The sequence below is a fragment of the Leuresthes tenuis genome, unplaced genomic scaffold (genome assembly GCF_036924035.1).
Source record: "Leuresthes tenuis unplaced genomic scaffold, fLeuTen1.0.hap1 SCAF_13, whole genome shotgun sequence".
Taxonomy (NCBI): domain Eukaryota; kingdom Metazoa; phylum Chordata; class Actinopteri; order Atheriniformes; family Atherinopsidae; genus Leuresthes; species Leuresthes tenuis.
In genome coordinates this window covers 16,560,889-16,587,568 of record NW_027325367.1, presented here as the reverse complement: position 1 = coordinate 16,587,568, position 26,680 = coordinate 16,560,889, and the positions used below count along the sequence as shown (strand labels likewise).

The following is a 26,680-nucleotide window of genomic DNA, read 5'->3' as shown; positions in this document are numbered from 1 at the left end:
TATTCTTCTTTGATTTTTCTAGCCCACCACAAAGCTGCTCATCGATGGCAAGTTTGTCGAGTCCAACACATCTGAATGGCTAGACATTCACAATCCTGTGAGTATTGTAAACAACTTGCAAAAGGGGCTAACATGTGTAACAAGAGCTGGCTAAATACAACTTGTGTAGTTTTGTATTTGTGTAACATTTTTCTGGGTAAACAAGTCTTTATTTGCCAATTTATAATTGTAATAAAAAATGTCCGGGATGCACAGCTTGTCATTTTATTTTAATTTTTTTTATATCCTCTAAAAGTTCAGCCTGGTGTAAAGCTTGTTAAATATTGGCCTCTAGCAAGACAGTAATGGGTGATTTATAGCATGCAAATCTCATCACATAAAATCTCATCATTTAAGACTGCAAAGCTGTGAAGGGCATAGGACAAATTCTCTCTTGTTTAATATCAGTAAAATAATGTTCATGCAAATAATAGCTTCCATTTTTCTGAGTCAACTTCACAGTTTGGTCTGTCTCCTTCTCCTCAGGCCACTAATGAAGTGGTGGGACGCTGTCCCAAAGCTACTCAGACGGAGATGCTGGCAGCTGTGGATTCCTGCTCCCGAGCCTTTAAGTCCTGGTCTGAGACTTCCATCCTCAGCAGGCAACAGATCTTCCTTCGCTACCAGCAGCTCATAAAGGATAACATTGTAAGGAAGTCTGTCGGTCACTCGTGTGTGTCTCAGAGTAAATTATCGTTTAATTCCTGCAATTGATCCACTCAGTCTGCTTCTCCCTCGACTCTTTCAGAAAGAGCTGTCGAAAATCATCACCTTGGAGCAGGGCAAAACTCTGGCTGATGCAGAGGGAGATGTATTTAGAGGACTGCGTAAGTAATGCATAGACTTGACTTCCACTGGTGTGATTAGGTTTTGATATACTGACTAGATTAGAGTGCTGCTGGATACATATTAGAAATTAAAATTCCCCTGTTGGAACTGTTATCTATCATGTCTGAAACTCCTGATGAAAGCCTGTCCCTGTTTATACCGAGGCCTGGGTGAAAGTTTGATACCTCGGTGGCTGCAGGGCATTCATTATTTGTGTGTAACCAAACACACCTTTCAGAAGTGATTTGCACTATTAAATTAGCAAAGGGGCTGATTTTGTTTGTACTGACATATTGAGGCTTACTTTGCTATTTATAAATGTTAAAGGAGACTTTTTACACAAATGTACATAATTTCCTGAGGTTGCAATGAATTTGTAATCTGTGTCATTCTTCAGTCAAAAGGTCATACTGTAGCTGTTCCAACCATCTCTTCTCAGTTTTGTTCAAATCAGGAGGTTTTATGGGGTGGAATAAGTCACTCCGTTCCAACTTACTATTCGTCTTTTTAGATCGGTCGTAAAGCTGTGTGCTCTATTGTAAACCCAAATTTGGACGTAAGTGTGACAGGACATCCAGGCCGAGAGCTCACACTAGCATACACACAGTAAACCAAGGTCAGACTACCACACACCAAATACTTACCTGTCAATTTTTCCCTCCTGCACCAAGATTTCTCTCATCTACAGTTTGGGCAAAAACAGCTCGTGCTGTTGTTAAAATGTTGTACCACAGATGGGAAGTAACGCTGCAGCTCGCTGGCAGTGAATAGATGAGCCAAAAACGCCTCAAAAGTCTTCCGTCACTTAATTGCTCGGGATTAATCAGGGTCTTCACTGTTGGTCAGTTCCTCTGTGTTTTGTTTATAGAGGCTAATGAGAATTGCCTAAATGGGAAAAAGTTTACTGGGGTTTTTGTAATGTCGGGCTATGCTGTTGCCTTTGTTAATGCTGCCCTTGGAAATGACAACTTGTGACTGGGAAAGCGAAGAAAACGCTAACAAGAGGATTGATTTCCTTTCGGTACACATTGAGCATTATTGGCTCATTTCTTTCTTAAGTGAATGACGTATATGCTGTGAAGAATTTCCTGTTTATAGCAAATTGAACTTCTGATGTAGAACGAATGCTGTAGGATTTGAAGCTGTGAGTGGAGTAAAAGATGACGTGGTTAGATTATTCCACTCTCACCATTGTCGTGCATTTCTGAACGGCTCAGTGAATGACATATTTTTCAGACCCCTGCGGCCCCCAAACAAAGCGACAGGGTTGTATTCTGTTGGAGATTTGAGTTGGTAGTAATTTTAGACGTCCAAATATAAACTCAAAAGTTTCGGTAGCAGTATTTCTGCAGCATTACCCTATCCAGTCTCAATGCTAAAATTGGACTCGCACTTTCTTTTTCTGCCCATTCTAAAACACTCTGTTGGCTCTGCTTTGTGTTGCGTTTTGTATAGATGTAATTAAGTGATTTTCTCCTTTCTGAGTTGCACTTATTCGCTTTGGCAGCCTTACATAAACAACAAACATGTTGAGAAATTAAGAGAGCTATTTGCACTTGTGAATATTTGAACGTATTTTTTTTGGAGACCAAAGAACTTCGTTTTATTTATTTTTGCCACTTGGTACACATCCCAGTTATTGGGTGCTCAAATTATTCTGGCATGCCAACACTCCTATTATCAGCGGAAAGACAGGCTCCATTTGCAGGTGTGCTACCAGCTGTGGAGATTTCCTGCTGTATGAAGCAGCTTGAAGTTTGCTCAAGTTTTCTTGCCTGAACGTATTGGATATAGAAGTGGCAGGGCTTGTCTCTAATTTAAGGGGTTGTAATTCAAACTTCTGAAAGCATTTAGATGTAGACAATAAGTCTTTATTGCTTAAAGGAGGGTAGTTGATACTACTGTTAAAGTGGATTCTGCCATCAACTGGCATGCGGTTCTCACCAATGACAAAGCAAAAAAAAGTGTGTTTTTGAGTGTTTTTGTTCATTTTGAAAAGATAAAAGTTTAATTCAGAGCCTTCCTTGAATATGTATCATTTTCCAAAAGCATCCTTGGAAGCTTAAATGGGAATGATGTTGCTGTTTATGCTGCAGACGTTCTCTTTTATCCTTTGTCCGATCTGTGACGGAGCACAATCCTGTCTCACAGGTCTGCCAGCAATTATCTCGATTTCATGCTTTGGTTTTTAATCTGACATACACCGTCAACTGTGAGACCTTCTACTGACAGGTGGGAGCTTTAATTGTGTCTAATGAATACAATAAAGCCACGTGCAAATCTCATTAAGCAGATAACTGCGTCTGAATGTGCAGAATCTGCAGGCAGGGGGCAAGATTTTTGGCACAGGAGGATTTTTAGTTTGTGTTTGTGGTGCAATCTCAAATGTCAGTTGTTTTGACAATGATTTTTTTAATTTTTATTTATTTTAGTAGCTTAAAAGTAATCAGCAATTAAGCAGTGACTGGCTCACGTAACAGGAAATCTTTGGATAACGACAGAAGACCCCCGTCAGGCTGTTAGCTGAATATAACGAAACATGCTAAACCTGAAAGGACCAATGAGCTTTACATCCGCCCTTTATCAGTCCATTATGCATCTCACATATACTTATTTCCGCACTTTTTTTGTTGATTGGCTGTAACACTTCCTCTCCCCCCCCTCAGAGGTGGTCGAGCACGCCTGCAGCATCACGTCCCTGATGCTTGGGGAAACCTTGCCCTCCATTACAAAGGACATGGACACGTACACGTACCGTCTGCCCATCGGCGTTTGTGCCGGCATCGCCCCTTTTAACTTCCCCGCCATGATTCCTATGTGGATGTTCCCCATCGGGATGGTGTGCGGCAACACGTATCTGATGAAGCCCTCCGAGCGCGTCCCAGGCTGCACCATGCTTTTGGCTAAATTGCTCCAGGATGCTGGTGCTCCAGATGGTACACTCAACATCATCCACGGGCAGCATGCAGGTAAGTGTGTGATTCTCTGTTGATTCAGTGGCACAGAAGGCGTGTTCTTTTGTAAATAATGGGAGGAGGTCCAAGGATGGCTGAAACCCTAATCTTAGACCCTCTGGTGATATGTAAATAGGATATTTCCATAATATGTGTGACCTATATCTGTTTGAAGCAGGAGGATTTGAGTCTCTGTATCAGTGCTCATACATTGTGCCTTACGGCTGAGGTTCTGTTTATGTTTTTTGTTTTTTTTTCTTGTTTCCATGTGTAGCGGTGAACTTTATCTGTGACCATCCAGCCATCAAAGCCATCAGCTTTGTGGGATCCAACCAGGCGGGAGAGTACATCTATGAGCGAGGTTCCAAGAATGGCAAGAGAGTGCAGTCCAACATGGTACTCACAGTATTCAGCTAAAGAGACTAAATGCACTGCGCTGCCATTAGGAAAACCTTTTTTTTATTTTTTATGATAACCCACATGTTAAAAATGATCTGGCGTCCTACATTTTTGCATTTAGGGTGCCAAGAACCATGGCGTGGTCATGCCTGATGCCAACAAAGAAAATACCATCAACCAACTGGTGGGTGCTGCCTTTGGGGCAGCCGGCCAGCGCTGCATGGCTCTCTCCACAGCTATTTTTGTTGGGGATTCTCGTGAATGGCTGCCGGAGCTGGTGGAACGCTCCAAATCACTGCGTGTAAATGCAGGTACCTGCATCAACACGAATCAGCACTTTTTTTCTTTTCTTTTTTTTTTTTTTTTCAAACCATTCTAAATTGGTATCAGTTCATAAGCATTTGAATACAATAAAATTGCCGCAGGATACTGCCCTCTTTTTAAAAGGATTCAACTTTGTGCTTTAGGCGATCAGCCTGGGGCAGATGTGGGTCCCCTGATCTCCCCTGACGCCAAGGCCAGGGTGGAGTTCTTAATCCAAAGCGGCGTGGAGGAGGGTGCCAAGCTGCTGCTAGATGGGAGAAATGTGAAAGTCAAAGGATATGAAAATGGAAACTTTGTAGGACCCACCATTTTAGGCAATATTACGGTGAGCTGATCATTTGAATTTGGGTGAGATACAGACTGCCTCTGTTTCAAATGTCAAAATCTCTTGATAGAAGATGAAGATCATTTCTTCCTAAGCTGCAAGTCCCAGTAGGAGGCTCAGAAAAAGGCACAGAAATAGTCTGCAGTACTTATTTGTAGATGGAGTTAAAAATCTAAGACTAAATTGTTCTGTTGGTAAGTCTTTTAATTTTAAGGCTTGTTCTAATTTAAAGCTTTACACTGCAGACTAATAAATCCACCTAAATAACATGCCGTCCTCTCAGAGTGACATCCTCCCCCACCCACTAAGGTCTCTGGTTATGAGTGTTGAGTGTCAGACTTGGTACTTCTTTAAATAGAATGTTTCTCTAAGTGTTATGAAATGCATCTAAAACCCTTTTTTCCCCCTCCTCCTTATATCTTATCCAACATGGACTCACCAGTGACGTGTCACCTCTTAATAACGCCTCATGGAGTTCGAGTTGTCCATTCTGTTTCTTTTGCTGAAGAAAACTCTGGTCTGATCAGCCTTCTGTTGTTTGCAGTCTGACATGAAATGCTACAGAGAGGAGATCTTCGGACCAGTGCTCGTCGTCCTGGAGGCCGAAACTCTCGATGAAGCCATCTCTCTAATCAACAGCAACCCATATGGCAACGGCACCGCAATCTTTACCACCAACGGAGCCACGGCACGCAAATACACACACGAGGTGGATGTAGGCCAGGTGAGAGGTGTTTATGTAGGCGAATGGGATGGGGGGGGGGGGGGGGGGGGGGGGGTCAGGACTGAGTTTGGGGTTGGGGTGCCTTTATTGTCTTTGAAGACTTGGCTTAAACATGGAAGTAAAGCTGCCACAGATTTTTTTATTTTATTTATTTATTTAATTTTTTTTAGCTCTCAGCAAGTCGCCCGTGTGAGACTGTGTAACAGTTTTGAGTGGGATGTGTCTTTTCAGAAGGAAGACACATGCGAGGTGGGAACATCTATTTGACTCAAATCCCGTGGTACCTCGCTAACCTGAAACTGTCACAGATAAAACTTGCCAGTACCAAGCAGGGATGGAGAACACCAGTACTTGGGCAATAAAACGTCAAGAGCCAATTCATAGACTAAAGGACTTTTCATATGTGATCCTTTTTCTGACTTTCTTTCTTTCTTTTTTAAGGCATTACAGACATACCAATAACATTTATTTAGGTCTGTCACGATCATTAGAATTAGATGGCGTGGGTCTAGGATCACTGTGACCTTTATAAAAGTTGCTTTTGGCCATAAGTCACTAATTATGATTCAATTTCACACGTATGTCTAATGGGATGAAAATATGAAGTGATTGCTTTTTATATACAAAAGCTTAAAGGTCAGCTTCACTGTTCCATAGTAAGTTTGTTGCTGTTCCATAAGCTAACTCAGAAATGGAGCAAATTAGGTACCACTCGCTCTGGTGCTGAAGTAATGACTCTAATATTTGGGTGTTTATCTTGATAACTGTGGTCGTTGCATTGTCCGGATTCTCTGTGATGCTGTTTAGCCTTGAACGTGTGTCTTGGACACAACTGAAGTGAAGGATGATTACAGGGAGGGGAATCGGACACATTCTGCAACACATGAGCTCTCAGGTTAATTTGATTCACAGGCTAGTAAAATAAAATGTTTACGCCAAGTCTTCAAATCTAAACAACCATATACTGTAGATAATTTCTCCATGTCCCTGAATGAGCTGCATAGGACCATTTCCAACGCGTTATGTTACATGCTGATGGCACCAGTTCTGTCTTTAAACCTGTACATGCAACTCGACCGGTTAGTGCAGACGTAAAAAGTACATTTCTACTTTTAACTCTTAAAGAACTACAGAAGTCCACTTGGTATACATCCATTTAGTATTTTCTGTTGATCCCGGCTCTGCACCAGGCCTTTTTCCTCAGTTTTTCTAAAGGTTAGTCAACCAAATTACTCGAGTTATCCTCTGATCCGTGGCGTATTTTTTACATTTGTGCAGATTGGCGTGAATGTACCTATCCCCGTGCCTCTCCCCATGTTCTCCTTTACTGGCTCCAGAGGTTCATTCAGAGGAGATACCAACTTCTATGGCAAGCAGGTAAATACCAGAAGTAGCGTGTCTTGTCTTAGATTATAAGAACATTTTAAAAGCTCAATAGACCTTGACAATCGAATCTTTCCTCTCTTCACCACCAGGGCATTCAGTTCTTCACTCAGATCAAAACTGTGACATCACAGTGGAAGGCTGAGGATGCCACTGTAAGGAGCCCAGCTGTTACCATGCCAACCATGGGTCGCTAAGCTAAAATGAGAATTCACCCATGATTGACTTCTGACATGCCTTAAGAAGCAGCCCGAGGACAGTTCGGGAAAGATGTTACACGATCTGTTCAATGCTGACAAATACTAAAACCGGGGATTATTAGTAAGAGATAGTTTGAACTTTGTCCAAACGTTGTAGCATAAAATCAAAGCACAAATCACACCTCCAATTATTTTAGCCCCGGGGAAGATTAACTGCACTTGTGCACTAAATGACGCTGAGAGTATCTTCATTTATTTGTTGTATTTTACACTTTTATTTTCCCGCTCACTTCCCTTGCTGACTGAGCAGATCATGAGTTAAAATTTCTCAAAATGGTTAGGGATTCTGTCGCCAAGCACCAACGAGGATGCACTGAGGTTCATTAGCCCGTTTTTGTTTATTAGATGTTTGGGTAGATACTTGAATCGTGACTGGAACAGATGTTACACCAGAACGTGGGCGCAGCTGTCTTTAGACTCCATTAAAACGAGCAAAAAAAAAAACGTGCTTCTTTAAGTCCTTTAAGTGCTCAATGTCCTACTGAAACAGTCCAGTGTTGTGGGGGGGGACTGGGATTCTCAGTGTGTCTCTTCTCAGTGTCAGATAGACCTTCACAGTTTTGTATTGTCCAGTCAAAATAATACTTCTGGTCATGAACATTGTGGCAAAATGAAGTGCTTTACATATAATGAACTTGAAACATAAGACTCCATATCAGCTATTAAGGTCAAATATTTGGGATGAAAGTGTTAGTAGTAGTGTAGTTAATACTATTTACAAGACGTATTTACATCTGATGTGTGGAGCCATTTAAACCTCACCCCCTTGACAGTGACACTTGGGACTGTTTATTAGCTGTTTTAATAAAGATACTGTCATTTGAGTGGCCTGAACTGTGACTTATTGTTCTTTAAACATGAAGACGAAGATGTAAAAAAAAACAAAAAAAACACAACAATGCCTCAGTGAACTCGAAATCAAATGAATCAGCTGAAGAGTAAGCAGTATTATTTGAACTTGTCACCACCATGTAGTAGAATGCACCCGTTTTGACAGCTTGTGAAAAATAAATATTTCTGACATTAAACTAACAACCACAGCCCGAACAAGGAGTTTATTGAGGTTTGAATTCAACGCTCAGCACTTTCGGTTCACGCATCTATTGGTAAAGTCAGCGCGAGACGGTATGAGGCATAGCACGAGACAGAAAATACTCCCAGTGACGTCAAGAGACAGGGCTGCTGCTCGTCGGACATCATGGTGAGCCTCAGGTCTTTTAAGCGCTTTGCTGCCATTGCATCGAATTAATGGCAGACATATTACAGCATACTTTAGTTGACAGGCATAGGAGTTTCTTTTCTCACCCAATTCCGGTCTTTTATGTACCCGCAACAGCTAAGAAGCTAATATTAGCTTGACAAACTTCACCGCTTAGTCCTTTAGAAATGTAGCTGTGACACTAATTAATTATTTCACAGTTTACAACGGTCCCCGCAGCTCTCCTTGACGTAATTTGTCTTCATTTGGCCCATTTCAGTGCTTTACTTGGAAAGTTTCAAGATTAACAAGAGTAGAAGACAGTGTTGTGAGGGACGGCTTGTGTGTAACTGAACCGGCTGTTCGTGATTATGCTAGAAACAAACTTTGGAAGTCCGCTGCCAACTTAATGCTCGTGTGGCTGCTGGCAACTTGCTAAATTTGGAAAGATATGAACGGACTCGTCCTTCCCCCAGCAGTGTCCCATGAACGAAACTGTTAAAGACAAATTATGTCTGCTATAGAGTGTGGGAAGGTACATGGCAAGCTACGGGCTCATTTTCATGAAAACCAGCCGTTTTCAAAGCCGAACAAACTGCACTGACCTCCGAGCAGCCAGCTGCGAGACAGCTGCGCAGGGGACCGTCTACAAAGTGCAACACTCAATCCCAAATGTGCCAACTTTTCCAGAACAAGTGTGACATAAAAAAAAACATCTGAGGTATATATCCTGCTGACGATAGAAAAACCTGGCTTTACACACAATTGTTGAGCTTTTGAATAGGGGTCACGTGCTTTTTCAAGCATTTGGTCACCAAAGTCAACTTGGATTCAGTGGTCTCCTGTTGGTGTTCCAACGTGGAGGAAAAACAACAAAAACACTACATTTAATTTCTTTAAATGACCACAACGGCTATATTTAACTTTTTCTTAAATATGTCCCAGCTGATGTCTTTGGTACCTTACCTCAGTGCAAGAAATGCACACTGGGAGTTTGTACTGAGTGTGCATCTCATGTTATATTGTGTGCCGTTAAATTATGTTTAATTAGTATTAATTATGGTATTGACAGTGACAAATAAGATCCCAACGTTTGCATGTCACACCATCACTGCACAACTGATTTAAAGTTTCAGGTTTCAGTGTTTACCGTACATGGTTTAACTTATTTTCCAGGAGAATTTCTGTGATCCTTAAAGCTTTGGTTCTTCTTTCATTCACCGTTACCTTGAATTGTGGAACTAACACCCAGCTCATTTTACAGCCATTGGGTCTCATTATTGTGAGATTAAGTATTAAAAAAGAAACGCGCGTTTAAAACGCTATTACTTTTCATTTTTAATTCAGTAAGTTTAGCAAAGAAAAAAAACCTAGTTTCCAAAAAAAGGGGAAGACGTAGATAAATTAGACAAATGGGTTAAAGTGACAACTATTTGTCCCATGAGGTGAATGGCAGTGACAGTTAGATTATAAGTTGTTGTCTGTCTTACTCTAATTTGAGAGAGGCACAATTTGTCTCTTGAGTTGAGACAGAAAAGGCAACTGAAACACTTGAAATGTGAAACCTCAGTTGAGATTCACAAGCGGTAACATTTCTGAAGTTAAATTCCTGTTACATTTCTGTGGAAGCACTGTGATGGTGTATCTAGAGGGATTTTTCTTTTTTTGTAGAGCAACGCTTGACTGAGGTAATAAGGAGTTATTAATCCTTAAGCTCTGTAGCACAAAGACCAGATCGCCAAGATCGGTTGAATTAAAGCTCACCACATGAAATCCAACACAGTGAAGTTGTTGTGTGCTTCAACTTTCAACAGAAGTTGACTGAGCAGGTGAAAAGGTTGGTTTTGGTCCACTGATGGGGTGTGGTCAAACGCGATGGTGTAAACAGCCTGATTGCTTCTTATTACCCCGTTGCCTGCCACGCTGTAATTTAAAAACCCCGGCCGCTAGTCATCAGCACTTTGAGCTGCTTTCGAGCCGCTCAAATCATTCATTATCAGCGTTCCGGAGGTGTAACACGAAGAATTGCTGTTTGTTTTCTGTCACGCCAGAGGGAAGATGAAGCCCACCGTCCCGCTTCTGCTCCTGGTCCTGCTCGCCGTCGCGAGGCTGAACCAAGCCCGAGTGAAGACCTCTTTTCTTGATCTATCCGGGATCCTTCCCAGCCTCAGCCGGCCGGCGAACCAGACCCGCATCTTCTACGCAGTGATGTTTGATGCAGGGAGCACGGGGACACGCATTCACGTCTACACCTTCATCCAGAGTGACTCGGGTAATGCTTTGCAAGGTTGTCTCAGATGAGCTGATTTATTTATTTATTTATTTTTTGGGGGGGGTTATTTGTATTTTTGGAGATGTGTGTGTATATATATATATATATATATATATATATATATATATATATATGTATGTATCCATATGTATATGTGGACACATTTACTGCTGAGAAGGCTGAAATATAATGCAAATAAATTGCCTTTAAAACACTTGGAGGCCCTTTGCTTTTTGCTGCTGAATAGAAGTGATTAGGAATGCTTTTCTTTAACATTTACTCTTATTTGCACACTTCAGGTTGCATAGCTTACACTTTGCATATGTATGCTAAGTGGATGTAAACCTGTAATGCTTTTAATGACTGCTTCATATTTGATGTGGGTGGTACTTTTCAGAGAAGCTGCCCGTTTTGGACAACGAGATGTTCCATTCTGTGAAGCCTGGTTTGTCAGCATATGTCGACTCTCCTCAAATGGTGAGTTAATTGTCAGATATAATCAATTATACCGAGCTGAGGGGAAAAGGTCTGCTGGCTCTAAATATTAGAAATGCTGCCAATAGCCTCCCTCTACTGGAATCACATTACTGATAAAAGCATATGTTTAGAGAAAGGCCAAATTGCAAACGAGTAGATGTAGTTGATGTAATGTTTTCTTAACTCTTAGCAGTCCGTCTGTCATCTTAAGGGCCTTTGCGTACAGTGTTGCTTTTAGACAGAATTGTGTGTGTTCATACAGGCTGGACAAACGGTGAGGATCCTGCTAAAGGTGGCCAGGAAGACGGTGCCTCGTCTGGACTGGAAGAGAACGCCTTTGGTGCTCAGAGCCACAGCTGGATTACGGCTGCTGCCCGCAGAGAAAGCCCAGGCCCTTCTGGAGCAGGTCAATGAGTACACTCGCACCGACACATGATTGAGGTTCTATTTTAACAGTACAAAGACTCCGGAGAGCAGAGCGCAGTTCTGTATCATAAAGGAGTTGTTAGCGCTAACGTTGCCTGACACTTTCACAGGAAAGTACAACCTCTCATTGAGTGAAGCAGCAGGCAGAGAAGGAAAGAACATTTTTCGTGCTGTGACAGGTGTTCCAGAGACGAGATGGAAATATTGCTCCTAGAGCACTGTGAGCTTAGTGTGGAAAGCTCTTATTTAGGGGATAACATAATAATGGGTGGCCCTGGGGCACCTTGGATGATAAATGATACAATATTAATCCCCCTGAGGGAATTAATTAATCCTATCCAGCGGAGGGCATCTCTGGGTGAGCCAGGAGACAGCATTCTGGCCATTTCCTTTGCTGCTCAACAAGGTGCTCTCATTCTCCAGTTTTCTTTCTCCTTCTCACCCGTCTCCCTCCCTCTCTCCCTCCACTGCTCTCAGGTTCAACATGTGTTTGCCGACTCTCCTTTTTTGGTCCCAGACAACAGCGTCAGCATTATGAACGGCACGAGCGAAGGTAACTTCCGCCCAACCTCCGTCCCAACAAGCATCTCATTCATCACTTATTCCATCCGCTCATGTACCTGGTTAAACGTTTTGCAGGTGACATCACTGATCTTAATGCCGTATTGTTGGCTTGCTGTGCAGTTTCTGTAAAGAACTCTGCTTAATGAAGGCGTTTAAGTAAATTACAGTAGATTATGAATGTTATTTATAATGGCACGTTTTTAAAAAAAAAACATAAATAAAAAAACAAAACAACCACAAAGTTATTTTGACCCTAAAAGCCGGTAATTATGTGGTGAAAAATGTGAGTCTGTTGTGCTATGGTGTAATTGATTTGTCAGCATTTTAGCCTAACTCACATGTTTGTATTTCACAGATTTTGTTGTCAGCTTTTCTAAAATGAACTCGCACGTTCCACCTGAAATGGTTGCTTTCTGTTTCTGATTAATTTTGCAATTGTAGGGATCCTGGCTTGGATTTCTGTGAACTTTCTGACAGGCAAGTCTGCACACAATCATAAAACACTCGGTGCCTTTTGCTGGATACAGAGTAGCTTTTGTTTTTCTTATCTCAGGCTCTGCATCTCCAAATTTTAATTCACAAAGCAGATTGCCCGAAACGTTGGAGTGTTTTTTAAAAGCCATAAAAACTCAACTGGCATTTGCTCATTTGTTTGAAGATGTATTCAAGTCAAAATAAATGGTTTTCAGTGTGTTGCATTTAGGAGATATAAAAACATTTCAAATCATGCCAGCAACAAAGTCAAAAAAGTTGCGATAAAGGAATATTTTCCATTGTGATACTTCACTTTATTATTAGCTGTTTTTAATCATTTGGGAACTGAGGATGCGAAATGTTGCAGTTCTGAAAGAGTCTATTTTTGGTCTTTTAAGACACACTGAAAATGATTTCTTTGTCTTTGTGCAGGGTGAATCGATACAAGTTTGAATTCCCCACCTAAAGAGCATTGCTGTGATCTTTCTCAGACCGAATGCTGCCATTTCTTGCCTCTTAGATCGTTCATGTGCCAAGAAAGCCTTTGGAATACATGTACAATCTAATCAGGTGGAACTGATTTGCTCCTCTCAGACAAAGCGGCTTATTTAAAGTTGGGATTTCTTTCAGGTCATCTGAACGCACAAACCAAGAAGACCGTGGGAATATTGGATTTGGGAGGAGGTTCCACGCAGATCACTTTCCTGCCAAAACTGAGGGTCAGATGCTTGTCTGCATCTAGTTTACTTAAAATTTCTTCTAATGAGAGTCTGTAGTGATTTTAAGCCGTGATATCTTTATTATTCCACCACAGAAAACCATTGAAAGTGCTCCTGTCGCTGATTACGTCGCCAGATTTGACATCTTCAACTCAACGTTTGAACTGTACAGTCACAGGTGACAGATTTCTATAACTGATGCATTTTTCATGAGACGTAGTCCAAACCCATTTTTTATTGTTACGACTGCATGAATTCAAGCATTTGTTCAACGTCTAATCAACTTAATTTTTCATGGACGTTCAAACTGGCCTTCAGTTATGGTGCTAATTCCACTCACTTTGTTCTTGTTACCTTTAACTTCATTTGGAGCTGTTTGTAATTAGGACAGCTTCTGGTGTCTGCTTAGTCATTAGGATGTGAATAATAGGCAGACACCACTTGTTTGGCCTAGTTTCAGAATGACTTATTTGCTACATGGACTCTCTGTTCCAGATTGGTTTTGTAACTGTGCAGCAATCCTTTTGTTTTTTTCCAGTTATCTAGGAAACGGACTAATGATGGCACGGCTCGCCACGCTGGGTGGAGAAGGCGCTATGCTCGAGGTTAACAGCACTGCAATGCCGTCAGCTGTGGGTCAGTGTTTTTCATAGTCACTGTGTGTCACTGAAGGACTCGGAGACTCAAAAAGAGTTCAGCAGTTTGTCTTCCGTCTTCGCTACATTTAGCAAAGATATTCACAAGAAAAAAAAAAGTTTTTTTTTAGGATCTACTTCAAGTCTCCTCCCAAGTAAACATTTTCAGTAATATCCTGAGATTAGTCACTGAAGCACTTCAGCAAAATCACTCGCTATTAGAGTTTTTTGAGTCAGGCTCAGACCGTGACAAGCGCGACAAAGCTGTTGTACCCGTTGGATTAATTATGTCTGTGCTCTTACAGGGTTGGAGGGGCTGGTTTTTAATAGTTCCTGCCTGCCAAATAAGTTCAGAGATGAATGGAGCTTCGGAGGGCAAACCTATCAAGTGAGCGGAAACCCAGACGGTAAGATCCCGTTTAAATTGTTTGAAGTTAAGTATTAAGCTAAATCCCAAGCTGACTCTTATCGGAATTTTCAAAATATTAGCTTCCCCCTTTGATTTTCCTGGCCTTGTGTTAAACCCGTAACGTATCTGACAACAAACATCTGGCATAAACGGGGCCGTGTGACAGATGTGAGCACAATGCACGGGAGACAATCTTGTGTGGGCAGCCTAACATTAGCGGTAATGTCAGCCAAAGCCACCAAAATGGACTTAGATGAATTACACATTATTTTATGACATTGTTTCCGAGAGGAAATGAATAATTTACACCGTTATATCCGTTTCTCTCAGGTGATGCAGGATACAAGCATTGTTATCAGGAAGTACTTAAGGTGGTGAATGGGGTTATTCATCAGCCATACAAGCTCGAAGATGGCAGTGTTTTCTATGCATTCTCCTATTACTTTGACAGAGCTGTGGATGCAGGCCTTATCGGTGAGCACACACACACCTTCTCTCCACACCTTATATAATTATACCGACAAGGCATGCTAGACAGAGGCTGAAAAATGTGTCATCTGCTCCTGGATCAGGGGATTTGACAAGCTATAGTTGTGTTGGTATTACAGAAATTGCTATCCTCTGCCAGACTACGCTGAAAGGCCACAGGCTCTATCATTAGTACAATGAAAATATGCGTGTAGATCTGCTGTTGTAATGAATGTTTTAGCCGTTTAAATGAAAAAATTACTTCTAAATCACCCCCTGTTGCAGATAATGTCCAAGGAGGGATGCTGCAGGTCAGAGACTTCAAGAAGAGAGCCAAAGAGGGTGAGATGGGCACGGGAATGCATCATTAGTGTGACAGATCTGCAGCTCCCTGTACTTTAGATACATCGTGCATCTGACTGGACGTTGAGTCGTTTCTGTCTGAAATGCTGCCCCCATCTGTCAGCAGAATACAGGTTAGACTGATTATCCAACCTAACACAGATGATTTCTTTCTCTCAGTGTGCAATAAGATGACTAAGCACCCACCCGTGAGCCCTTTCCTGTGTATGGACATGACCTACATCACTTGTCTACTCAAGGATGGGTTTGGCTTCAAGGAGAGCACGATGCTGCAGGTTAGGCTGCATTATACAATATTAACACGTCTGCAGGCAGTCACATTTTAAGTCAGAAAAATAAGACAATTCTACACTCAGTTACTTTTTTTATTAAGTAAATACAAAAGTAATTTCTATCATTTGGTTCTTTTCCCTTCTCAGCTGACCAAGAAAGTGAAGAATGTGGAGGCTAGCTGGGCTCTAGGCGCTACGTTGGATCACTTCCACAACCTGAGGATCCACTGAGGAGAGGTGACGAACAGACGGCAACAATGAGAAGCTAATTCATGACGCGCTCATCTGCAACCACACCTAATGTTCACAGCCAGAAATAACCTCAATATTAACTCTTAATTCATTTTTAGACACTTCTTTTCTTAAGCAACAATATGTTCTGCTGTAAGTTGTCTTGCCTTATTAAGACCAAGTTAGCTGTAGCACCATCCTTTAGCTTTCGGCAAAACTGGATCTGTAGCTTGTTTGAAGTAATTGATAAACTGTGTGCCTGGCCTTGTTGGGACTGGCCGTGCCGTGCACTGCCAGCACATCCATGCAACAAAGTGGCAAACGGCGCTTTAGCAGTTTTTAATGTCTAGATTTTGTTGTAAGCATAATAAAACTCTGTGTCCGATACATTTAAGTAACACTAACCAGAACAGCCGTGGAGGTTTCGGGTAATCACGTTTCATCGCCCGCACTTCCACCCCCGGTCCGTGTTTGACATGATAACGCACACAAAACGTTGGTCACGCTATCAGAATCCTTTACAACCCGTCTCAGTGTTTCTTTGGGAGTATTTGTTTTCAAAAAACATGAGGGGAAAAAAAAAGTGTTGCTTGTACAAACTCTGCAGTTTCATACTTGTCAAAATAAAACCATCATAGATTGTTAATTACAAATATCTACAAGTGTTAAAGTCTGTGATTAATCTCTTTACAAATGACATGTCTACGTTTAGTCCGCTGACACCGGCAGTCCAGCAACGCCGAAATAGGCAGCATGTGATGACTGTCGTGACCGGAGACTACAGCAGAGCAACAACATCCTCTCCATAAGCATGGCCCTCTGTTGTCATGGTCACCAGTTCATGAGGCTGAGAGAGAACTACCACGGAGTCTGCTGACCCTAGACAAAAAGAGACAAAGGCAAGTTAAACAGGGGATGAGTACATGCTGCTGTCAAAAAAAAAAAAGAAATGTCATTTAACTTGTAGCAGTTTACAGAGTTAATGGGGAAAAAATTAAAGCGTCCATTCTCTTCTCTGAGGCCTTTGTTTATAGATGAAAAAGAAATGGAACTTGACTGGTAATCACTCCTGTCTTCCCTCACTTGTTAAGAGGACCCAAAGATACTTTAACTCTTCTTACTCGGGGCAATTAGTATCCCCTAAATGGGCGATAATATTGTTGCATCTACAGCTAAACTCTTAACTACATTGGCAATAATGCAACGTTGTTCTAAGTTTGAGGTCAATTAGAAAAATGCTAAATACTATTTAGTTAATTTAGGTGGAAAATCAAAAAGGCACAGGCTGGGTTTTCTTTGTTTTAAAAAAAATTTTAATCTGCATTTGGAAGAATAAGAGATTAATTGAGATTGTAAAAATGAATAAAAAAAACCAACTAATGCTAACGTGCTAAATGTTTATCTGCTCTCTAAAAGTATTTATTTGCCCGTTTCAAAGGGAATGAAAGTCCGACGGGGCAAACGGAACAATGATGTAACTTGCATGTACTTCCATATATGATATAATATACCAGATGTTCTCATTGTCCAAAGTAATTTCCACCTGTGGAAGCCCAGCACAGTTGTTTTGTTCTCCTCCTGATAGTTCCTCTGAACTCCAGTCACATGCAGCATTCCCTAAACCAGCCTCCGTCAACACGACAGCCAAATTGATTCACTTTTAAACTATTGGATGAAAAACTTTTCTTTATTGATCCATTAAGAAAAGCCGGCAATTGTGTCGGTGACAAAATTAATTTAATCATGTGGTTGTAAAGCAGCTTGTGATCATTGATCGGAAATTCTTGTATGTGCAGCGACTTTAAATGCAGCAGTAAGGTCGTGAGATAAACTATAAACAGTGTCCTAGTTAAACTTTGACAGTCACTATTTTCAATAAAGTTCACTGCAGAGTGCTGAACTGTTCAAAGTGTCAGGACAAAAGGTTTAAGAGAGATGACTAATGTAAACACAACAACTCTAGCCAGCCAATGACAGCAGGACTCGCCAACGCTGACAGAAAAACACTTAACAGGGCATTAGTAACGCCACGAGCTGACTCAGCATCGCATGACATCAACACAAACATTAAGAGCTTTACCAAATGAGTATTTACAGCAGGGGCTGTTAGCTTGGTCAGATGTGTTTTTAGGTCTGTGCAGCCTTCATGTTTCCTGTCCCGTGTTTAAAATGCCTACCTGGTGATCTAAGCATGGCGTGATGAAGATTCATTGGTTCCACGGTTGTTGTCATGGTGACCATACCACCTCCATTCTCGCCGTCTGCCTCCAGCAGGCTGCTTTGTGTCAGAGCCTCTCCTGTCGGGTGCAAACAGACAGTGAAACTTTTTGCTTTTTCCAACACCTCACAAAATTAAAGAAATAAATAAATGAAAAGTTTCCATGTAAACATGAAATCGGAGTTTAATTACATGCCATCTGCGCGGCAGGCGTTGCAACGCAGCGAATGTAAGACTTAATCCAGGATTTCTGTTATAACACAGAAACGGTATGGCTGTTGCGCAACTGCCTCTTTCTTTGCTCTGCCTCTTCAGGGAGGCTGACCCGAATAATTCTGCTGTTTGATAATTAGAGCTTTGGCAGCTTTTCCTCTGTGGTGATTCAGCTGGGTGGCTTCCCTACCGTTACAGAAAAGTGACAAAAGAGGCATGAATGCGCCGTCTGCTGTCATTATTACATGTTAGACATGAATTTAAGCATCTGGAACAATTAGTCTGAAAAGGATGCCTTAAACCTGAAGAGGAAATGAACCTAATATCCAGAACAGGTGAAATCCAGACGTATAAACCTTTCACGGCTGCTGTGGGGACACTGCTTCTACTTTCTGCTTAGTCGTCTCACTAAGGTGAAGGCGAAAAGGCTTCTGAATAAGCTTTAAAGAGAAGCTTTAAGGCATCCATTTGAGTCACTGTGCCAGTTTGGTGATTACAGACTTCTCAGAGGAATCTTATCACATCACAAGAGGCCTAACGGCCCTCATTCTGTGGTAGAGTTGTGCTGTCTCAGCTGTTTCAAAGAGGTCTTCAGTTAAAAACAATTCAGCTGCTGGCCCTCACAAAAAGGGGGGGTGGGGTTACATTTTAAATGCTAAAAGTCTTTAAATAATTTAAGGAATGTTCCTATCTTTAACAGATAATAGCATCTGTAGGCACATTTTTTAAATGTATGGGGCTACATATAAATGATTAGCATATCAACTACCACACTGTGTGTGTGTGTGTGTGTGAGAGAGAGAGAGAGAGAGACCTGTTTCTCTGCTTTCACCACCGAGCCCCTCCTCTCCGTGTCTCTTCCTCATGTGGACGTTTCTGCTGCCGGACTGGGAGAAAGTTTTGCCACAGATCCCACACACATGAGGCTTCTCACCTGGGTAACACCAGCACAAAGTGAACCAAAACGCTATCCTGTGGTCCCCTTTTGATCTGAGCTCATCTCTTTAAAGCTCACAGTATTTATCTGGGAAACAACCCTCAGAAAAGGAAGCGAACCGCTGTCCAGCTGTGAACTGCGCCACTCACCAGAATGTACGAGCATGTGTTTTCGGAGACTGGAGTACTCCGCAAAGGACCGCCCACAACCATCTGCTTCGCATAGAAAAGGCTTCTCCCCTGGAAAAAAAACAAACAAAAACACACAGTTTACCTCCACAGTACAGAAACCTTTGCAGAAATGCTCTGATGTGTTCAAAGTGACAACCCAAACAGGTCAGCAGCGGTCCAGACAGAAGAGTAAAATAGAAGCAGCTTATATCATATCTGGTCTGTTGGTTGATCACTAGACAGACGATCGAAAATCTTAACGTAAAAATCTAAATAAAACATGACAAAGTAGCGCTGCTGCTTGCAGCAGGGAAATGGTGGCGCCAGCACTGCTGACTCTTCACATCTGCGGCCTTCGCTGCATCAAGGAAGCACTAAAAGAGCAGGATCCGAACGGCCTGAGTCAGTTATTGCTTCCAGCTCGTTTGGGCTTTTAGACGCCGATATCTCCCGCTCCCCACCTGTGTGTATGCGTCTGTGGTTCTTCAAGTTCCCTGCAGTGGTGAACTTCTTGCCACAGTTCTTCTCTTTGCAGATGAAAGGCTTCTCGCCGTTGTGAGTCCTCATGTGAACCTGCAGCCTCTGCAGCACGTAGAAACTCTTCCCGCAGCCCTCTGCGCCGCACCTGAACATTCGGTCATTCCTGCACGATACAAAAGCAGATCTGAACAAACACTCAACCTTGTATCTTCCTCAGCTCTAAAGCACCTGCTCAGATCAAATCCTGGCCGTAAAGTCAGATTTATTGAAACCATTTTAATTAATACCAGAACTATTTCATTTGGAAGCATATGTAGACAGTTTGAAGTTGTCAGACAGAAATAATCTTCTGTGAGACGTTACTCTGGTCAAGTGAGGCAGAGATTATCAAATATTAGAGCCGTAGTTTTATGTAGTTTAACTACCCTTTAATAAGAGACTTTATTAATACTGTTGTTGCCCATAATATGTGTGAAATTTTGAGTGTGGAAATGGTTTAAATCTGTCTTTAATCTCCTCGGTGCATGTTCGGATCTAAGTTATTACAGAATGATTTCATGTTGTCTCCTGAGTCCCTTTGAGCTGGATGTGATTTTTTTTACGTAATTTTCAGGCATATAAAACAGAAGCACTTCAAAGCGAGACAACATGAGCCTCTGACTGTCTTTGCTGCGTTTGGGTTTTACAGCTAACAGTAGCTTGGGTGTAAAATGACTGTGACAGTTGGAAGCCTGCATGCCTTATCCATAAATTACACTGTTTGGCAATGGCACCGTCCCTATGCCTACTGCTGGACTCTACTGCTGTTCCAGATAGTTGTGTGTGTGTGTGTGTAATATGCTACCTGTGTGTTTTGAGGTGGTACTTCAGATGTGCCGGCCAGGTGAACGTCCTGCAGCAACCCTCAAACGAGCAGCGCAGGATCTGCTTGGAGAGGGGGCGGCTGGTTCGAGCCGGCAGCTCTCGCTTGTCCACGTCTGCTATTAGACTGTGTGTGTGGTCACCTAGGCAACCGGAAGGGAAAAGTGAACAGGGTTGTGCAGTAATCAATCCAAGAGTGCAAGGTGGCCAGCCTCTGGAGCCCGACTGTAAAAATCATCAGTTACTGACGGCGACCTGCTGAACAACTGCAGGACAAAGAAAACAATCCCAGGCTGAATGCAATCACTCCCTTTTAACCTGACCCGACTCCCTGCTTTGAGCATCTTTAACGGCTCCCACTTTACTTGTGGCGTGCCAGTTGTAATGCACCTATAGCTGAAAGCCCACTGCAGAAGGAAATGTGTCTAATCTAACGCAAGACAGTGGGAGGGCGGCAATTACTGCAGCACAGAGCTGGCAGTTTTAGCTCTGAACACTGAGCACTGAACAGTGACACTCTTTGACGGATACTATATTCTATTTGACCATGTAGGAGTATACAGGGGATGTGTATAAAAACCGAGTGCAATGATTTGCGCCGCTTATCAGGCATCTAATTAATTCAAAGGCGTTTATTTTAAAGGATTCATTTGCTAATCAGTGAGTTTTTGTTGTGTTGTGTTACTGCAGTGCAGCTACATGTTGGAAATGACATCAAAGACAATGAAGCCTTTATTCATTCAGTGTTTAATGTGTTCTCTACTGACGATTCTAATTCAGCCTCAATAAAAATATGTAACGCGGCCAAAGAGCCATTAGGTTTAACAGGAACGAATACTCTTTGAACTCGACTTCTCGGTACCTTGAGCTCAAGCAGAAACACCCAGTTCTGAAAACAAATAAATGGCAAATGTACAGTAAATTTGCTCAGCTGCACCATGTTTGTTTTCTCTTAAAAAAGATCCAAGTCGGGACTTGATAAAAATACACCTTTAGCAGACAGCGAGAGGAAGAAAACTTCCTCATGTACCACTTTCCAAACACAACCTCCAGCTGCAATTCGACTCAGGAGGGGTTCAAAGATCAGACGTGTTGCTCGGAGTCACACTGCCGTCATTGTCAAATTGGCTCAATTCTGAATCTTAACAGGCCGCCTGTGGAGGGAGCTTAAAATGATTTGTCATTTAGTCCCGACTCCCGGTGTGGGTCAACAGCTTGATTCGGCTCTGCGAGCTGCAGGAAATGAATGTCTGTTTCAGATCAAAGTGGAAGCCTCGCTGTGCGCTGAGACAAATGTGCAGAGACGTAGCAGCAAAAGCACAGGCGAAGAGAGGGTTGTGTAAACAAAGCTCGACAGAGCAGCGAAGCCTGGAGTCCTGCAGAACTGATGAGAACCTTTCTGATCTTTGTGCTAAGCTAAGCTAAGTGGCTCCTGGAGGTAGCTTATATTTACTGTGCAGACATGAAAGAAGAATCAATCTATAACCTGATCACCTGACTGGCCTGTCTTCCTGCCTGATGACAGCGCTGGCTTTTAAACTATCCCCACACCCACTAAATGATGATCAGTGGCTGGAAAACCTGTGACGCGGCTCCAGTGCATATTTGCTGCATCTGTCAAGATGAAGCTACAAATTCCATCTGCTGAGCGTTGATTATACTGCATTTTCATCTCATCCCGACCTCATTTCTCCTCCATTTTTGAAGCATGCAACAAGTAGACCAGCTCATCTGTGCGTTGCCTTGTGCACGCTGGCATCGTTTCTTAAGTTTCAAACAAATAAATTTGCTCACCCCATGTCCATGAGCAGCAATAGAGTGTACTAACGCTTACTGAAGGCTGCTTAGCATCACTTTGTAGACCAAAAACCTTTGTGCTTGTGATGCCGAGACGGCGCCACTTTACCGTTGCTGACACTTGTAGCTCTGGCGTCCTGGCTGGCCTTGGCATCCCTCGCAAGCTGTGCCCGTGTGGCGGCAATCAGGCTGTCGTGCGCAAGCTCCTGCACCCGCAGATACCAGGGAGCGCTCCCGTCTATTCCGTAGTCTCCCGACGAGACGCCCTCGTCTTCATCCTCCCCGGCGCCATCTGCGGCGAAGATCAGGGACTCTGAAGAGGCAGTGATGCCTGAGAGGGGAGAGAGAGAGAATCAAGACCGGCGTTCTGCAAGGAAAATGGCCTGAGCCAATCCAGGTCATATTTCTAAATGTCGCTATTGTACAACACACCTACATGTGAAAGAAAAGAAAAATTAAAGTGATGAACACTATGCAGAAAAAGTCAGGAGACAATAAATCATTTTTTCAACTCTCCTGCCAAGGATCATCTGTGTGCCAAAATATCTCTCTTTTTTCTTTTGGTGTCACCTCACTTCTTTTTAGCACCGTGTGCAGAATCGGGAGCAGCGCGAGACACAAAGTACAGATTTAGCAAAATCTGACACAAGACCAGATTTAGACTTCTGCTGGAGAACTTTTCCCCTCAAAGGAGGCACAGACAAATATTTCTCTATCAATTCGTTTTTCTCTTTGATCAACTCTTTAATTAAGTGCAGAAGCTGGAGAAAAATACAACTTTGACGGGAATCTGTTCTTCTAAAAAAAATTTTAGGCAATTTTAGCTTAAGGGAGTGATTTTTTTTTTTGGATTATTCAGAAGTTCCAGTTGGATGAGTTCACCTGGTGTGTATGAACATGCAGGTGCTCGGTGTGCGCTTACCTTTTGCGAGGTTCAGCAGGACGTAGGAGGTACTGTCTGGCTGCTGAAAGTCGTGCAGGATGGCCGGGGGGCTCGGTGAGGCCCGCGGCTCTGAGTGCGCCTGGACCACCAGCGCGCTTTGCTCAGACACACCTCCAAACTCCGACAGGGAGGTGGAAGTCTCCGGCTCGTGGCTCAGGCCTCCATCTGAGGAGGAAGCCAGCGTTTGTTAGATTTTCTGCTGAATTTCACATCCTCCATGATCTGGAAAGGCACTCCTTCCGTAATCTCGCCTTTTTTTTTTTTGGGGGGGGGGGGGGGGGGGGGGGGGGGGGGTTGTGATGGACCAAAACAAACTTTTTATAAGAGGTGATATCCGAACTTTCAAATCTGTGCAGAAGCTCGTCAGTTATCAGTTAAACCATCTGCGTAAATGACGGGCAGGGAGGTGATGCTGGAACTTTTGTTTGGTGCAGGTCCAATGAAACACACTCAAATGTTTCGGCAGTGGCTGACGTCAGATAAAGCATCAGGGGAGATGGCGGCCATTCCCTCTCCAGTAAATGTACAGGTTATTATTTTGGGCGGTTGGGTGATGCCGAGGTCATTTTTTTCAGGATGATGATGATGGAGCTTTATAAGGAGCATCGTATGTTTCAAAAAGAGAGAATGTTCAGCAACTGAATGCTTTGAATCTGTTTTTTTTTTTTAATCCCATCTTTTTTTAAAATTTCTTTTCAAAATCAAAAAATATTTTTTAATAAATATCCTCCAAGTGTGGTTCAGGAGAGGCTTTAGTTCCCCTCTAAAAGAGGGAAAGAAATACTGGAGCTTGTCTTTGTTTCTTTAAGCCAAGAACAGGATGCTGTGTCCCAGTAAAATAAATGTTTCAGTGCAACAGGTGAGTAAATGTGAGGAAAATCCCATTAGACAGGGTAACAATCTTTGCAACCATTAAAAGAATAACTCAACAGGACGGGCGCACTGCACCACCCGAAGTCTTAGCTACTACTTTTTGTACCAAGTGATGACATTTATCCCCCCTTTTTTTTTTGCATGTGAGGACTTATTAGACAGAGTCGGAGTCAAACCCAAGCTATTGCAAGAGGGAATCAGCTTTAGGTAAATGCTGTGTGCGCTCAGCCCATTGAGCTACTAGGCAATGTTTGTGTGTCTGCATATGTTTTCTGTTGCAATCTAATTATAACAAGCACGCACATGTCAACATTTTTTTCTTTTTAAAAAGCATACAAAGTGTCCAAAGGGCTGGGTTTTTTTCAAAATGATTGGGCATAACTACAATTATAATCCTTTACTAGACTTGACAATTAGAGAGGAAATTAATTATTGGCTGACAACAGCGGTAGCTTTGATACGATTCTTGTTCTGTTGCAGCTCTAAACTACGCCATCAGAAACAAAGCTGGTGTAATGCTACACAAACAGAAATGACAACAGCAGTGAGTGCCGGCTGACCTGTGAGCTCCAGCGGAGTGCACAGAGAACTCTCAGGTGGAGAGAGCAGAGGCAGACAGGAGTGTTTGGACTCAGAGTCCTCCAGACTCTGCACTAACTGGATGGAGGCATTCTGGACAAACTGCACCAGCAGCTGAGAGGAGAAGAAGACAGCATGGTTAGAAGGGAGGGAATGTGTAAATGCAGACAGCGTGGACTTAAAGCTTTATTCAAAGAGTTACTTAAAGTGTTATTCCACAACACACTCTTCTGCCTGTGCTGTGGAGAGCGAGCAGACAAATGATGAAAATGTTACCTCTGGTTTGGAGTCAAGCTCATCAGAAAGCATGAGTCACCCTGTGTGGAGCCTGTACAGTAAAGACACAAACGTTAGCCGTCAACAGCGACCACAATCACAAGAAGAGCTATGACATCACAAACCTCAAGTTTGACCTAATGAAAGTGAGACTCTTTGCGGGTCATGAGCTGCAGGTCATCTCTGAGTCAAACACATCACACGAGCTCTGTGGTAAACAACAGAGACTAAATTACTGAGTGAACATTTCAAATGTTTTAACTGACAGATTATCAACCACAGATACATATACACACCCACCCACACACACACACACACACACACACATATATATATATTTATATATATATATATATATACACATATATAAAAAAGCTCGTCTTACAGAACAAAATTAATACAGTTAAGACTCGACAGTAAGGTCCATTGTCCAAATTATGTTGTATCAAGCAAGCAGATTACCTGTTAGCTTAGCTAGCAGGGTTAGCAGCAGAAACTAGCCACCGGAACGAGTTTTCCTAAACACAGCAGCCCGCCGACAAAAGCTGCCCGCTGACGGTCCACTGTGGGCGTATGTAACTCCTTTAAATCTCCAGTAATACTAAACAAATTACAATAACTTGCAACAGTCGATTAAGTACGACGAAGCGGATGAATAACTTAGCCTGACAATTGTGTCAAAACAGAGGGCAGCTCTGCTCTACGGAGTCTCCGATGGAACAATGTTGGAGCGCTTCCGCGTTTATGGAGCAGAACGAGGCTGTCTCGCCACCGCCACCCAGCGGTCAAACATGCAAACTGCTCTAAACCGGAAACTTCACACACAATCAATTTCAGCCCGTTAGTCACAACAAGCGTATTTGTTAGTTAATTTGTCAGCTCTACAAAAGACGAGGGACATTTCGATCGAAGAAGAGGTGTAAGGGTGGATTACTGGGGAGTCAGTGAGACACAGTGACCCAAAGAGTCTTAGACCGTTAGTCTTAAACCCTCTTTTTGCACAGGCAATGCGCTCCTTTTTCATTTTTAGGGATTAAGAAATTGTGTTCCCGAGGCCCTTCATTTGGGACATTGAGGACCACTGCTTAGAAGATCACTACTAAAATAAAAGTGCATCTAACCTCTTCAAAATGATGGAATTGAGAATGGGTCAGTGAGCAATAGTGTTTTTGCAGCTCAGACCAATAAACGAGGAAACAACTTCACGGGATGCATAATAATAATCTCGATTCATTCTGAAATGCAATTATCGACGTGCAGAAGTAAGCCTATTGAAAACTGTTGGTCTTTATTGTTCTTTAGAATGATATCTATTACACAGACAATGAGTTTCTAACTTAAAAATTGTACAAAAACATCGGAAAAGCCCTTTAAATCAACTTTTCTCGGTTTTTGTTTCGCAAAAATCTGTTTGTCACCGATGTTGGGCAGGTTTCCTGTTCTCAGATGTTTTACACCGCAAGTTTTTTGGAAGAAAGAAAAGAAAAGAAAAGACGCGGTCGCTGGCAAGCCACATAACACTGAATAATGAATCACAATTCTTTCGTTAGTAATTTCAAGCGTATATTTGAATCGATGCAATTTTGACA

The 26,680-nt window shown here is 42.4% G+C and overlaps 3 protein-coding genes across 5 annotated transcripts in view; 2 read left to right on the top strand and 1 right to left on the bottom strand.

Moving 5' to 3' along the window:
* Positions 1-7,665, top strand: part of LOC140267119 (methylmalonate-semialdehyde/malonate-semialdehyde dehydrogenase [acylating], mitochondrial-like) — a 118,544-nt gene extending 110,879 nt beyond the window's left edge. The window contains exons 4-13 of the mRNA XM_072362303.1: positions 23-97; positions 526-687; positions 788-866; positions 3,534-3,836; positions 4,096-4,217; positions 4,342-4,531; positions 4,688-4,869; positions 5,414-5,593; positions 6,872-6,970; positions 7,069-7,665. Of these exons, the coding sequence (XP_072218404.1) occupies positions 23-97; positions 526-687; positions 788-866; positions 3,534-3,836; positions 4,096-4,217; positions 4,342-4,531; positions 4,688-4,869; positions 5,414-5,593; positions 6,872-6,970; positions 7,069-7,173 (1,497 nt within the window). The 3' untranslated portion in view covers positions 7,174-7,665. The remainder of the gene's footprint in view (positions 1-22; positions 98-525; positions 688-787; positions 867-3,533; positions 3,837-4,095; positions 4,218-4,341; positions 4,532-4,687; positions 4,870-5,413; positions 5,594-6,871; positions 6,971-7,068) is intronic.
* A 705-nt stretch (positions 7,666-8,370) lies between these two features.
* LOC140267103 (ectonucleoside triphosphate diphosphohydrolase 5-like) lies at positions 8,371-16,297 on the top strand. Of its 2 annotated transcripts, XM_072362278.1 has the most exons (14): positions 8,371-8,437; positions 10,486-10,706; positions 11,104-11,183; positions 11,446-11,589; positions 12,087-12,162; positions 12,615-12,650; positions 13,278-13,366; positions 13,462-13,544; positions 13,905-14,002; positions 14,307-14,408; positions 14,741-14,884; positions 15,164-15,220; positions 15,401-15,516; positions 15,661-16,297. In XM_072362278.1, exons 2-14 carry the CDS (start codon positions 10,493-10,495, stop codon positions 15,742-15,744), a joined length of 1,323 nt encoding a protein of 440 aa, XP_072218379.1. In that variant the 5' UTR covers positions 8,371-8,437; positions 10,486-10,492; the 3' UTR covers positions 15,745-16,297. The 2 variants fall into 2 exon arrangements, with proteins under 2 accessions (XP_072218379.1, XP_072218380.1); XM_072362279.1 differs by lacking the exons at positions 8,371-8,437; positions 12,615-12,650 and having other exon boundaries at positions 10,367-10,706.
* Positions 15,586-25,829, bottom strand: znf410 (zinc finger protein 410). Of its 2 annotated transcripts, none has more exons than XM_072362276.1 (12): positions 25,757-25,829; positions 25,217-25,299; positions 25,092-25,143; positions 24,797-24,929; positions 23,343-23,528; positions 22,530-22,751; positions 20,607-20,766; positions 19,744-19,925; positions 19,262-19,351; positions 18,990-19,109; positions 17,922-18,041; positions 15,586-16,623 (listed from the first exon to the last, which is right to left on the bottom strand). In XM_072362276.1, exons 3-12 carry the CDS (start codon positions 25,122-25,124, stop codon positions 16,523-16,525), a joined length of 1,347 nt encoding a protein of 448 aa, XP_072218377.1. In that variant the 5' UTR covers positions 25,125-25,143; positions 25,217-25,299; positions 25,757-25,829; the 3' UTR covers positions 15,586-16,522. The 2 variants fall into 2 exon arrangements, with proteins under 2 accessions (XP_072218377.1, XP_072218378.1); XM_072362277.1 differs by having other exon boundaries at positions 25,554-25,814.
* Between the last annotated feature and the right edge of the window lie 851 nt (positions 25,830-26,680).